The sequence below is a fragment of the Lissotriton helveticus genome, chromosome 9 (assembly GCF_964261635.1).
Source record: "Lissotriton helveticus chromosome 9, aLisHel1.1, whole genome shotgun sequence".
In the NCBI taxonomy this organism is placed as follows: domain Eukaryota; kingdom Metazoa; phylum Chordata; class Amphibia; order Caudata; family Salamandridae; genus Lissotriton; species Lissotriton helveticus.
In genome coordinates, this window is record NC_136070.1 from 595,389,452 (window position 1) to 595,404,103 (window position 14,652).

General features: G+C 43.2%; 1 protein-coding gene across 1 annotated transcript in view; it reads right to left on the reverse strand.

Annotated features, from left to right (window-relative positions):
• EML3 (EMAP like 3) overlaps positions 1-14,652 on the reverse strand; it is a 313,736-nt gene that overhangs the window by 100,766 nt on the left and 198,318 nt on the right. Inside the window, exons 10-12 of the mRNA XM_078660596.1 lie at positions 7,282-7,351; positions 1,389-1,499; positions 1,209-1,304 (exon numbers count right to left, since the gene is read on the reverse strand). Coding sequence (XP_078516722.1) covers positions 1,209-1,304; positions 1,389-1,499; positions 7,282-7,351 — 277 coding nt within the window. The remainder of the gene's footprint in view (positions 1-1,208; positions 1,305-1,388; positions 1,500-7,281; positions 7,352-14,652) is intronic.

Consider the following 14,652-nt stretch of genomic DNA (forward strand, 5'->3'; position numbering starts at 1 on the left):
GCCAGGCACTGATTTTTCGGCATCAGATATTTACTGAGAGCAAAAGAGGGAAGAACACACAAAAAGGGAAAGGTGGAGGAAGAGAAGGCCGGAAAAACCATCACAAAGGGAGAAAGCAGGAACCTGCCAGAGTGAGATAAAGGGGCAACCGTGGCATAGCTAGGGGGGTCTGCCCCGGGCGATACTAGTTTTGGGGCCAGTGGCCTCCTCCCCCTATTACCTACCATCTCTGGGCGGCAATAGCAACCCCCCGCTCCTCAATGCGTTTGCAGAACAGCAAAAACTCTTGCCACCCCCATCCCCCCGCTCTTCATTGCAGCCGCAGTGGGGCGGCAAACGCAGGGACCGCCACAGGTGGCCATAGGGCTAGCTACGCCACTAAGGGGGCAGAGAGTGTCTGGTGGTGGATAGAAGAGACAAGAAGTGGATTCAAGACTATGCATAGTTGGTATAAGGCACAGCAACACTCAATAGCACTGGCCCGGGCTCCTGAGCAGAGCACCGGCACTCATCCTTTTACAAATCAAGCACTCAGTGGCACCCAGGGGGAGATAAACAATAAAGGCTTGTTTGTGGTGGCAAAGTTGGACACAGCAGAAGGAAAAGGCTGCACACTCCATCTCTCAACTTGGAATACAGGCCTTGATGAGATCTAAAACCCAATTCTAATTTAATTTAAGGGACTAAACTCGATGCAGGTACACTTCAACTGATATGTTTTATACTCTTTTTTTTGTACTCTTCAGTTCTCTAAAGGTTTATGAACAGTAATTATAAACAAAAAAGTAACGACAAAGACGTACATATATAATAACTGTATCAGTCAGTGGATCTAACGTTAGGGAATGGAAGACAGAAACCGTAATTAACTGCTTTGATTATCACATAACACTAAATTAAAATATAGTCCCAGGTGGATTCCTGGGAGCTCACCTTTATCTGGGCCTTTTCAGGGCCGTAGGACTTCCTGGGAACATTAACTTGATTAAAGCCTATTTGGCGTAATAGGGATTCTACAACTCTCACCCTAATATGGACTTCCTTGGGGCCTAGGTGGAATCTGATACATTTATTTTAATCTGAATGTGCCTGGGGAATCATGTAATCCTTGTAAGCATGCCTTGAAGTCCCTCTGTTGGTTGCCCAAGGGAGGGCTAAGAGGGGATTCTGGAACATTATTTTATGCCTGGGATTTTTGGGCATCTCACCTTGATCTCTGCTTGCTTAGTGCCGCGGGCGCAGTCCCAGACACTGAGCATGTGCTCGTTGGAGTCGTCCACCACACAGAGGTATGCACCTTGGTCCTAGAGGGACAAGAGACAAGGTTGAGAGGCCTCTCCAACATGCCCCCACTCACCTATCTCATTACTTCATCAAACAAAACTTACCGCCCAGGAGAAGGCCAATGAACCTACTCCTCGCTCAAAGTGGCCCAGGCCGATTTGTTGTAGGGTCAGGAGAGTGCTGGAGTCCCAGATGTGGACAAAAGGCTGCAGAGGCTGCAGGCAAAGAGAAAAGGAGAGGCTGTAATCCACAATACCATACACAGGGGGAGGGCTTGACATAAGGCGAGCGAGACAGAGAGGGAAGGGAAGTAAGGAGAAGAGGGAGTGGGGAAAGGAGGAAGAGAAGAAGGGAGAAAGGTCTACATACTCGTCCACTTATTACACAGTCACATAAAGCCTCCGTGATCTAAAAATTAGAACGTTCTGCCACTTATATACAGTGGTACAACCCAGGGGCGGCCTTAGGCATGTGCAAGCTGTGCACCTGCACAGGGCCACCAAACCCCAGGGGCCACCACGCCAATATATATCCTTAATATAATAATCCTCTGAGGATGGATACATATTTGCGAGGCGGCCCCTGGCAGGGATTTGGCGGCCTCTGGCTCTGCTCCACTTCCAAACACCCTGCCCCCCCCCCCCCTTCACTGGCCTCCGCGCTCTGCCCCGCCCGGACCCCCTCTTCCGGGGCCCCCTACCTACGCTCCCTGCCCAGGGCCGCCATGAGCCTAGAGCCGCCCCTGTACAACCGATACTGCAACAGCACAATCACATATATTTGACACTCATAACATTGATTACCAGATGTTTACTTTACACCTGAGATGTTTTAAGGCTTTTTCATCTAACCACAACTTGGTTTCATTAGTGAAGGCTAATCCGTGCCCCAGAACTTTGGGCTGATTAATTAATTCCCTGTTGACATGCATTACATGGGTTGTATTATGCTAGTAATCAACAAAATGCAGCATAACTATAGTCGTTAAATTCATTGGGGATGTTTAGTGTTTATCTAGCAACGCGGGTACAGTTTTGACAGGTTTTACATCGAAGTTGGAGAGGGAGAGGTTACCGCGTTGAGTCAACTCTCTACATTGGCAGAAGGTTATTTAGGGTCAGGTATTTAGTTAATAATTTGTTTAAAATGGCAGATTACGTATGTTATATTTACAGCATGCAAGATTGCAAGGTTGAACAAACATATTTCAGTAAAAATATGGAAGACTAACATGGGTTTTATTCTATTGAAACAGCTTCCTCTGACGAAGGGCAATTAAAGATGCTCGAAATGCATTGGGAATAAGATTTTTGCTGCAATTCATGAATTAAATGTTCTGACGCAACGTAGTAAGAGGCCTGGATGGGCACAACTATTTTGTGTGAAGCTTATGATATTTGGACACCTTCATCGTGATTAATCAAGTCAAGTTGGATAACATGCGAACATTCCAAAATAAAACCAACTAAAAGTTGAAAAGTGTGCAACATATTTTTCTTAAGCAGTGCGAATGGGTATGCAGCATAGTTATGCTGCATTTTGTTGAATATAATCTTTTTTTTTTCTCAAAACTTTCTTGCGGCTAGATATAGCCATAAAAGCACATTGATTTATCGACAATTATTAATGCAGATCCAAGGTAAATTCAAAATTTCATATGAACACTGGCAATAGGCAGAAAAAAATAATACCATTAATATACAATCATCATAATGGGAATACATGATTGCTAAAAACATTTTAAGAGCATAATTTATCTGTACAAATTCATAAAACTTTAAAAAAAAAACCTCTAAATTGATTATAATCATTATCCGTGCAATGAGGCGAGGCACGGTCCCAAACTCCACGGAAAATAGGAATATAATGACAAACAAGAGAAAAATGACTAACGGGTGTACACCAGCTTTCTTCATGTGCATTTGTATTATGCTAGCCCTTTCCCCTGGTACTTCTGATTTAAAAATCAAGGCATAAAAAAAGCCCAGGGTCTCGGATTGGAGCAGGTATCTGTGACATCAGATGCAGATAGAGGCAAATCTTTATGGGTTGAGTCAAGGTCGGTGTAACACTGCCCTCCTGCGAACCTAACCGATCAGATTTTGACTTAATTTAAACTTCTTTCTCTCAATACGGGTGACTTTGTGTCCCAACCCATATGTCTCTACATTTTTCTGCATGCATGTACCCAGGGATGCAGGAATGGAGAAAGATCCTCTGTGATTCAATCTCAGACTAAATCAGAGATGAGCCTGGACCAAAAATATGTGTTGGGTCTCTTTTGCCGTAGACCCAATAATATACACAATTAGTAGATGTGGACTGGGGTGCACTGAATGGTCAGGATCTTTACATGTCTGGCACTGCACCATCTGTCAGGAAAGGTCTGGTACCGGGTGCAAGTTTAATGCTTTTTAACCATGAGACTGCTTGGGTATGCCTGATTTTTCAGCAAGGAAGTAGGTGTTGACGCAATTTAAACGTTCTATCTCAACTTAAATGTAGTTAACAAGAAAGCTGCTAATAAGGGCATCGAGAAGCCTACCCACCCAAAACAGCCCTTTGAACTTCAACCCCTTAAGCTCCAAGCCCAGGCCTTAATACACTGAAGATTAAGGACATGCTGCCTTCTACGTCCACCAGGATGGCTTCAAACATGTCACCAATAATGATTGCAGGGCCCGATTATATAGTCCAACTGAAACAAATCATGGAACTCGCCAGCAAACCCTAACAAGGTATAAGCACTGGCCACTGTCACAAAATAGCAGCAAGAAGAAACGAGGGATTTATGAGACGAGATAAATCGCCACCAGATCTCTCATGGAAGAATAAATGGGTGGGGTCAAGAACTAAGAGAAGTGAGTAAGGGTTCTCAAAATTCCAGCAGTGTCTACAGACAACTTCAAAAAGATTGAGCAAAGGTGTTTTTGCTGGACAAATGCAAGAGGGAGGCTGACATAAAATAATCTTGAGAGGGTAGAATCCCGTCCCAAATATATCCAGAGACTCCAAAGCTCTACCTTGTATAGTGCCAATGAGCACAAGGCCTTTGTCAGCGCACTGTCAAAAATAATGTGCTACATATGGACCCATCATTGAAAGACCTACAGGTACATTTAATGGAAATTATTCTGCAACAGTAAAGGCTCCGGCTTTTACAATGACGGATAACAAGGTTATGGGGGGATCCACTCCAGCAGCCACCCTGCACTATCCTACTGTGATTTAATGACCTTGGTAGAAGCACGAAGAGGAATTGTGAGTTTTAAGGAAGAACTCTGGAAATTGTCTAGCACTAGGAGCACATCTCTGCATCTACCTCCAGATGTACATCATAATGAGTTGTGCAACACAAACCACCCTGGACCAACCTCTTACAAAAGGGAAACCAAAACTAGTAGGAAACATATGTAGAGAGAACCAGCGTCCAAGCAGCTGTACACCAAAAGCATGCTCCCCTCAAGCTAGGTGTCACTATCTAGAAACACTTACTCAAGGAAAGCACTAGGAAATCCTCTGGCATTGCAAACTGAAGCCTACCACCAACATGCGGTCCCCCCAAGCTCAAAACCTGCCACTAATAAATTGTGAGATCGTAAAGGGATCTGCTTCCACTAAAACCTAGCAAAGGGTTAGATCTAGTAAAGAACATAAGAAACTTAATTTTAATGAGCATTCTCAAAGATTAGACTGTATACCATGGGAAGTCGATGAGGCATAGGATGGTAATAAACAGTGAGGCATCATCAACTATGGAAGCCCCCATGAAAAACGAATCCTTGCTTGGTAGAACAACAACTTTGATATGAGTATGCAATGAAATTAATACCGAAGGGTATTCATATACTAGATTGTGAGATTTATCTATTATCAGTTGCAAAATGTCAATCTCCCACACGCCCTGTGGAGCGACAAAAAGCTGGAAAGAAATCATCTTTCCTTCAGATTATGTTAGGCCCTAAACCACCCCCTATCACACAGCCACGGTCTAGGCTAAATAACTAATCACAGAGTCTCACTCACTCAACTTATATATCATATTTTTCCTATTTATGCCCTCTTACTATTGTCCCCTCAGCATTCAAATGCATTTTACTAGTTCCCTTGTTTGAGCACTTACCGCATTTTTTATATCAAAGCTGATCAATGTGTTTACCTTGTGCATTATATTTATATTTCCACTTTTGCGCCAATTTTAAAATGGCAAATTTATGTATTTTAATGTGTGGTGCAGCTGGAAGACGGCAAGGCTCTCATGCTGATCCATCTACAATTATGTGGGATGTGAGTTTGTCATAGAGATTTTCAGAAATGCACTATGCCAAGATATGCATAAAAACAATGCTTTAGTGCCGAGCAGAAATATAGCTGAATTTATGTGTAAGTAACAAGAGAGGAGACATAATCTTATCATATCTTTTCATCACGTGAGTATGTGCCCTACTGGGCCTACTGTTTTTCTGCTCGAGCAATCATGACTTTCCTCTGGCTTAGATGCAGGGTTTGCTATTAGGATAACAAAATGGATGCTGACGGTGCCCTCCTGGTTATCAGCATGTGGGGGTTGCAACACTGTGCCAGATTATGTACCCAAGTCATGGGCAATGGAGAAAACACGAATCGCTGGACAGAGGGATGATGGCGGAGTCCCCTTAAGGAATCCCTACACTATCACCCTGTGTTGTCAATGGATTTTTCAAGGCCCACGGGTGGGCTACATTTAAAGTTGTGATTTGGGACAAACAAGTTAGGAGAGTGCTCTCTAGCCCTCCTGAACTGCAGGCGAGCAGAGCGAGAGAGAGGCTATTGCGTACCACCCTCCACCCGAGCTCCTTTAGGGAGCAAGGGGGGCATATCAATTGTGGTTTTTTGTTGTTGATGTAGCACAACTGAATAATTACATAAATAAGTGATGTTTATATATGTACTGTGCACTTATGGATAATAGTATTTTTGTTAAAACAATGGTATATGCAGTTACTTAGAGTTTGGTGAATGTTAGACTGTCGCAAAAAATGACGGATATCTCCCCCACACTATTTAGAGTCTAAATATGGGGTGCACTCTAAAGCGGAAACTTTAAAAAAATCTGCTCAACACAGCGAAGCCCCCCACAAGGCTGCACTGCATTGCGCGACAGGGAGGGAGCAGGAGGGCGCCATGTCTTCAGAGGTATGGCTCTCTCCTCCCCTTCACCTTCAGCCGGTGCGGATTACAGCTGCCGTGCGCCAGGCACACCCCTTAGCACCATAGTGCTAGGGTGTGTGCATGAGTTCAGCATAGGTTTTGTACAGGAAGGTTACCGTTCCTGTACAAACTACTATGCCTAGGCACAATGCAAAGCTTTTCCCACTTGGTATGCGTGCTGCACAGTGCAGTGCGCATGCAAAGCGGAAAAGCACGGAGAAATGAAAGCATTTCTCCTGCTAGCACCTCCTTTAAAGGGAGCGTAAACTTTTGGCGCAAATCTTTGTAAATATGGTTTTGCGCTGAAAGGCATGGCTGGTTGCATGGGAACCCCCATGTCCCACCCATGAAACGCACCTTCAGCGCTAAGTAACGCAAAGCAGTGCCCTGCATTGCTTTGCGCTACTTTGAAGGGTGCACTACAGCGCAAAACAAGTTTTGCGCTGGAAGGTAAATAGCAAAAAAACATTTGCACTGGTTAGTGTCATTTTTGTGGCGCTAACCCAGCGCAAAATGTTTATAAATCTCCCACCCAAATATGGTAGAAGGAACATCCGCCAGTTCTTGGTGGGAAATAACCTATATAGTTTTTTAAATACCCACACGGTGGCTTCATCACTGACCTTGTGTACTCCGTGACTGTGATCCAGACGTAATGTCTCTTTCAGTGCCGATGCCAAGTGCCTAAAGGCATTCAGAAGGAGAGTTGCTGAGGCTTCCAGTAGGCCCTCATAACATTGATTTTCTCTTCGACAGCTTATTTGTTAACCTGCAGCCAATTACCTCCCTCCCCAGTGGAAATATTACCTTGCCATCTTTGTCCACGCCTGCCGTCTGTCCAGTGGCCACACGAATTTTATCAGGATGCACAGCCAAGCTGCAGAGGGGAGATGGGGGGGTGGGGGAGAGGAAGAGTGGCGAGAGGCATAGAAGGGAGATGTGAGTAATAAGTGAGAGAAATGGAGAGAACTTGTTATGTCCCTACTTTGGAGGTGATGGAGAGGTCAATGCTCAGCTTAGCCTTCTGAGAGGTGTGTCAGAGCATAAGGATGCCTCCTCTGGATGTGAGAGGGGAGTATTGCTGGACCTGCCGACAACAGCAAGAGCGAGTAATGGGGTACTTAGATGGAAGTCCTCTATTCACAGGTTTCAGCTCCAAGGCAGTGGTTGATGCCTGTTCTCTGCATCCAATCATTGCGAGCCACGTACATTTTCTGCAAGCCACATCTATTTATCACAGACCACGCCTCATTTGTGTCACAGAGAGAATTTCACATATTGTACCATGAAGCGCAGCAATGTTTTTTTTAGTATAACTTAACATCCAGGTAAGCTTGGTTACTTACACTCTCTGTGTTCGCCCTATAAAGAACATTGATTTTGTTAATTGATTATGGGTACTGAATGCTGCTGCTGCCATGCACTCTGTCAGAGCCGGATTAAGACCCTTAGATGCCCTAAGCACTTAATAGATTTTGGTGCCCCCATATATATCTGATTTAAAATATAAACAATAATAAACCGTAAAATAAAATGTTATTTTTCAAAATGAAACCAAACTAGCAATAGGATGGAACATAATGTTTATTTTTGTATGCTTCCACTTTATTTATATTTGAAAAGTTTTCCCCTACTTTTTCTAATTGCAACATTTGCAGTTTTGCACCATATGGTCCATAGTAAATCCGGCAATGGAACATTTCTGTAGTGCCCCCCTTCCCTTGATGCCCCAAGCACATGCTTAATTTGCTTAATGGTTAATCCAGCCCTGCACCCTGCACCTACACACAGATTCACAGAGGAAAAGCATCTTACTTGTGACTTTCCTCTCCAGCTGACCGGTATCAATCATGCATACACATTCTTGGGCTAAAACCTAACATCTAGCAAAGGAGCCACGCCATAGAACTAACAATAGTCAGCCATTTTAGAGTTATTATAGCACAGTACAGTGGAAGATCCAATAAATGGCACATGGAGAAATTCGTGAATAAAGGCATCACTTGGGATATGCGTGAATCTCTGAAAAATACCATATTTGAAGAACTAGTGTTACAGATAAGCAATTTTTTTGGTCTGGCATTAGCCAAGGCCTTTTAGTTTCAGTTATATTGCATACATAATGCGCTTACTCAGTATGGGGCAGTGGGTCAACCTACTTTAGCCACTTGCTAACTTCAGTGTGTGTGACAGCCGTCTGTCTTTCACAAGGAGCATATCCGTGCACCAAGTGGTTCCCTTGTTACTGATTTTTGAGACCCAAAATATATTTTTGCTTTTAGACAATTTGTAACTCAATGCCAGGGACCCCCCTGGAGCGACGGGGTGAGAGAGTTGGCCACGCGTCTGATAAGGCAGTGGGGTGTAGTCAGGTATTTGGTCATATGATGTAAGTCCCACTGGGTGTTCAAGACCTCTCAGAGAGGTAATGTATGTGACAACTGGTCCCCAAATATCTACATGCAGGGATGCACTGGGCATAAGGTTCCAGTATTGTTCTTGTTGCTCACTAAAGTAAGCTATGTCAGTTATCTAGGCTCGCAACTTAGGGACTGAGGCTCAACCCCAATGTGCTGTCACTGTACGCTTGGCTTAGAGCAGTAACATTGCTGTGATTGGGCGTGAGATAAGAAGGACATCATGGACCCAGCCCAACAGCGCGATCAGGGGAGACCTAGGGACTTGAAAATCCATAGCATTGGATTGTGTTGAATATTTCAGACCAGTAGGTGGTGATCTGTATGCATTCCCAGGAGAGAAGTAAGAACCCCACGTCTGCCGTTTGACATCTCGCACAGCAGGTGTCTTCAATAAGATCCATTTTGTCAACATCACCAGAGCAGATGGCTTTTTACTGTCCATCACCACCAAGTATACCTTAGTGGTGAGGGACAGTAAAAACAGAAAAATTACCCAATACCTTGGGAGATAGCTCCACTAATGTGGGGGTAATTCGTTTTTTGTTTTTCAAAAACAAACTCGCGCTTTGGGAGTTTGTTTCTGAAAAAGAAAACACGTTGAAAAAGTTTAATGGACAGAAATCCGTCAAACTTTTCCTACATTGACAGGAACCGCCATGACGGCAGTTCCTGACAATGTAAAGGGATGTTTGCGGGGCTGGTAGTCATCTCTAAATTTGGCTGGAGAAGTAAAGGTAGGGTGGTGTCACGTCTGCATTTACTGCGTCCACCAAACTCTAAATCAGGCCCTCTGTCTAGTGTGTCACAGTGGGTGAAAAACAATGGGTTGGAATGCTACCCCGAGCGATTACCAGCGTTTAGACTATTTGTGAGCAACGTCCCATCATGTTTTGAGTATTTGATTGCCAGTAGTATGCCTGGCAACCTGAGACTGGCACAGCTTTACAAGTTTATTACTGCCAATGTTTGTGAATTCCAAAATAGTAGTACATTTGGACCCATTTAAGGAGTACATCTATAAGTGAAGATGTAGTACTTTTTTGGTACACAGTCATAAACATTTAAGTTCCTGATTCAAAACAAACCATTTAAAACCTCTTCGTGAAATCAGGATGGAGACAAAATACAACACAGTCAAAGCAGACCTGATTGAGGGCCTCCAGACCCAACAACAAAGCCAAGAATGTATTAATTTGGGGGTGGCACACCCCCAAACCCCCCCCCCCCCCCACCCCCTCCCCACACACACATGAAAGCTCGTCCCTGCAGACCACAGAATGTCTTTTGATAGACTTTGGCACAGTGTGACCCTAGTGAGATGTTTCAAAAGCCACAAATAGCAGTGTGGTTTCTAAGGGCCTAGAGCTGTCTCTGGCACCAAAGGGGGTGACAGGAAGAACGCCGGCAGGAAATTGGTTTGGTTCACATGGTGTTTAGAGAAAACTTCTAATAAACATTTTAGGTACGCCTTTGGAACCGTTTCATTTCTGTGAAAACAGTAAAGGTCTCCTACTCTGACAATACTTGTGATTCACCTGCCCTCCTGGCTGACTTGAATGGCCATCTTCCAGACTAAATATGTAATGTTTGCCTTGTGGCTTGCATCGATGGGAGGATCATCTATTAATAGTGTAACTAAATACAAATTCATTTCCCACGCCAGAGCTTGCCAATTGATTGGAATGAATGCCTTTTTTATACAGTTAAGAACAGGTACATAACTAGAAACCAATACAGAGAACAGCAGTCTTATTCTAGCCTAGCATTATGCAGCAATCATAGAACCATAACCCCTGACTGGCCCCTTACCCAACCAGGGGTGTGCAACGATGGTTCCTAGGGGTATACACCTGTTACAACGCAATTTTTACTCCGCACTACCACTACAACGCGACCATTACAACGCATACCATTACAACGCATTGCGCTGGGGGGCGCTCTAGGATAGGGAATAAGTTAAATTTTCTATCCAACACCTTCCCTAGTGTCCACGGGGACTGGTGTTGGAATAGAAAATTATACTTACCACTATCCAGCACCTCTAAGCGCTATGCGTTGTAACGGTATTCGTTGTAAATACCGCGTTGTAATGGTATGCGGAGTAAAAGTATGCGTTGTAACGTCATACATCCGTTCCTAGGGCATACCTGCCAACTCACAGGGTGCCACCGTGTGACACACGATATCGGCTCCCATCACATGATCTCCAAGTGAGGGGCATATATAACACCACCGTGTGAAAACTGCAGGGAAAACCAGCTGAATACCACTGTAAATAGTGGTTTTCCAACTCATTTCCCAAGGCTTTGAACTGCTGACGTTATTTAAGGGGTGTGAATACACCCTAGGACATCGGCAGCAGGCTTTTTTTGTGGAAGGAGGGGTTTGGGGGTGGGTGGGGTTCAAAAGTGCCTCGTAGGTACTTCCCTGCACAGGGCCCGCCCCCTTCAAGGCCCACCCACTCTTCATACGGTGAGATTGTTCTTCAAGTTGGCAGGTATGCCCTAGAGCTAGTTTCATTCCTGATTTTCAGCATATCCACATGGGATTAATTGAGACCCAATTAATCGAGTGCACAACCACCATAGCTGTTGAATACCCCAAGACGCAACACAGAAAAAACAGACACTGCACCTTGCCTCGCAAATTTATTTGCCCATCTTTGTCCAATAAATAAATCCTCTTGCCCTTGATACAAGTCTCCAGATTTAATCATTTAGCTGCTGATGTACGTGTGCAAACCCTTTTCTGGGCTATTTGCATACTTCACCTGAGGTTGTCCACGCTTGAGATTCACGCAGTTTGACACATTTCAGAAGTGTCTTGACGTTTTTCGTCTATATCACAAAGTATTCTGAATAGCAAGCTATTAGTCCCTGTCATCAGACTCTGCAGTGGATTCTGGATTTGTGATGATGTTGTTTGATCTATGGGTGTCTTGGCAATCAGATTCTACTTCAATAGGAGGGAGTTGACCTCTTGAGTGATAGTATCCATTGATGCAACTTTGAACCATCAAGATATTACAGTGGAATCAGCGGAGACAAAGTCAAAATTACATTGTATGAGAAGGTAGACTTTTCAGCGGATCCTCACCTACTGCTAATGGGACTGGGAGATGGTTTCTTCTACTGGGGTTCTATAAGGACAAGAATTGACTAGCGAGTCAAACCACACTTACAAGTTAGTCCTCTAGTGTCAGCTCCTTCTCTTTTCTATTCACATGCATGTTGAAATGCAGTTAATGCTTAAGGATGTAGTAAGTTCTAGACTGATGATCTCATACTGGAGTGTGACCTTGTTGCAAAGATGGCAAACTGTATGACCTTTATACTGATTGTGTATTGCGAGTAGCCATCAGAAAGCCAAAATTCCCCTAGTCATACCTATGCCTGTTTCAGTTTTAAATTGAATACAAAATCGAATCCATTGGTTTTCAATACAGAGATTGGTTGTCAACGGGCATTTGACTACTTAGCCGTCAACCTCTAGCCTGCACTTAAATGATTTAAGTCAACCCTAACTCTGTTGAGTTACATAAGATGCCATCTACCTGACTCCTACATCTGCAAAATCTAGTTCCTTCTCAAAACATTGTTAGCAACCTAAACGTCATCCTAAATAATAATGATTTAATTAATTTATATTGTGAAGGAATGACACGATCTTGAACCCCTGCTTCCAATTTTCCTACAAAATTAATGTCATAATACCCATGATATTAGCCAAAGAATTTGCAGCTGATGCAGAGGAAACATTCTGACCGATCGATACAACAGCCTTTTATCTTTGTCTTCAGGAACTATTGAACAGTAGCTGGATTGCAATATGTTTGTTGCGCGGTAAAGTATGAAGTCACAGTGCAGTAGTGCAAGATTTTCAGCAACGGCCTCTCCTTCGTTCGGCAGTAGTCATAACAATTGGGACTGGCAAATGGTGATGGGAGCAAAATGTGATGCAGTATCTAGAGCACTGTATTTCTTCCAGTGTTTTTGTACCAAGCATAGTGATACAGACAAAGGAGAGCTCATCAAAACTGTCTCTCAATATAGATTGGTTGTAAGATCAATATAGTCACAGAATGAGGAGACGCTTGATCCAATCTTGCATCAAGTAAGTAAACCCCAGCTTCTATTCTTTCCCCAAGAGGAATATTAAGTTCATGTGTTACTCTCTAAATAAAACCTGTTGCAACTACAATAGTATCTGTTGGGTTTTGCTGCGGGCGAGAGAATATGTCAGTGCCTGATTAAGCCATATTCAGTCTACGGATCACGTTCTCTTAGTTAACCCCACACTTATCCACAAGGGTACTGTCATCTTAGAAAATTCTTCATTCCTAGACTAGTTTGACATTCTTCTGTGCAATCATAGGCAAATTGTGTTTCACGAAATTATATAAAAGCTGCATGGGGTAGAGTATTTTTTCTTGGAACCATTGTCTGGTAGGTCTATTTCAAAATTCACAATATTCTCAGCTGTTGACGGCTTGAGCTCTTCTAGCACCCTGTCTCCATTCATCATTGAAAATTCTCTGGATCACTTGACCATTTTTTAAATCATGGGCCTTGATGTTGTTGCTGCATTCCACTATGAAGGTCCCGCCATGATTACGGATATCATTGAGGAATATGGTTCTACCAACTCTCACATGATTTACAAAGCTTCTTTGTGGGAGTGGCATCAACTCTTCAAAATTTAGGATCAAGTCACATGTAGATTGGTAGTAAAAAACAAATATTCACAGAAAACGCTTTGTGAATCAGGTCATCAATTTTTTGGCAGACTTTGATGGTGAGCTTTGTCCAACATTCATTGGTGGCGTCATAGAGGTTTCAACTGCCATAAGAGATACTGATGCAGGTGAAAATATATTCCTTACCCTAGAATACCACCCACTCACCTCTGGTGAGAAAGTTCAGGTTTTGGTGAGTCCATTTGAAAGTGACAGAGAGCAGAGATACAGCCATGGGGTAATTAAAAGCCATGATATTGGATGTTATGATTTTGAATGCAGCTCTCATCTTTGTCTCTGGCGTCTCCAAGCTGGAGCCCTCGGAATTAGAAATCTCAGCTGGCCCAATGTTTGCCGCTTACTCATTTAATACAACAAACAATGTGCTTCTTGTATTTGTATTTTTCAACCTCCTATTCCGCTCCTAGCGGGCTATTGATTTGATAGCTTTGAATAACTGACAATCTCCAAAATCATGTAGTTTAAAAAGTATCTCTGTCTGACCATCATCCCAGCCCCTTTATAGGTCTGGCTTTTGAGACAGATTCAGTTGTCTTACCAGACTACTGATTTTCTAGAAATAATCATACATAATACACATTCACGTAGAGGCTTTTTTAACAGGCTTCATCCATTGGTCTCTTAATCTGTTGTTTACATCTTGCTTCTGGCCACCACAGCATATAGCATGGTGCAATGAGCGCGGTTGACTTCTATCTCTTTGAGTAACGCACAAAGCCTGTGCCAATCTTCACGTCCATCAAACAATAGCTCATTTCTTTTCATTTGCACAGCTGTTTAAAGTGTGCTTTTTATTTTATGGATTTTTTATAGTCACTTCAAATACTGGTTATTTATTCTGTAATGTGGGTATTCGATCAGATGGTGATTTTTCGTCTCAATTTTTAAAGTTGCTGTAATAAAGATTTAAGTGACATTGTAACATTGAAGCTGCTTCCGATTTCAGTGCTTGGTTAGGTGGTGATTTAGTCTTGTTTCCTTCACAAATAATAATAAAGTACA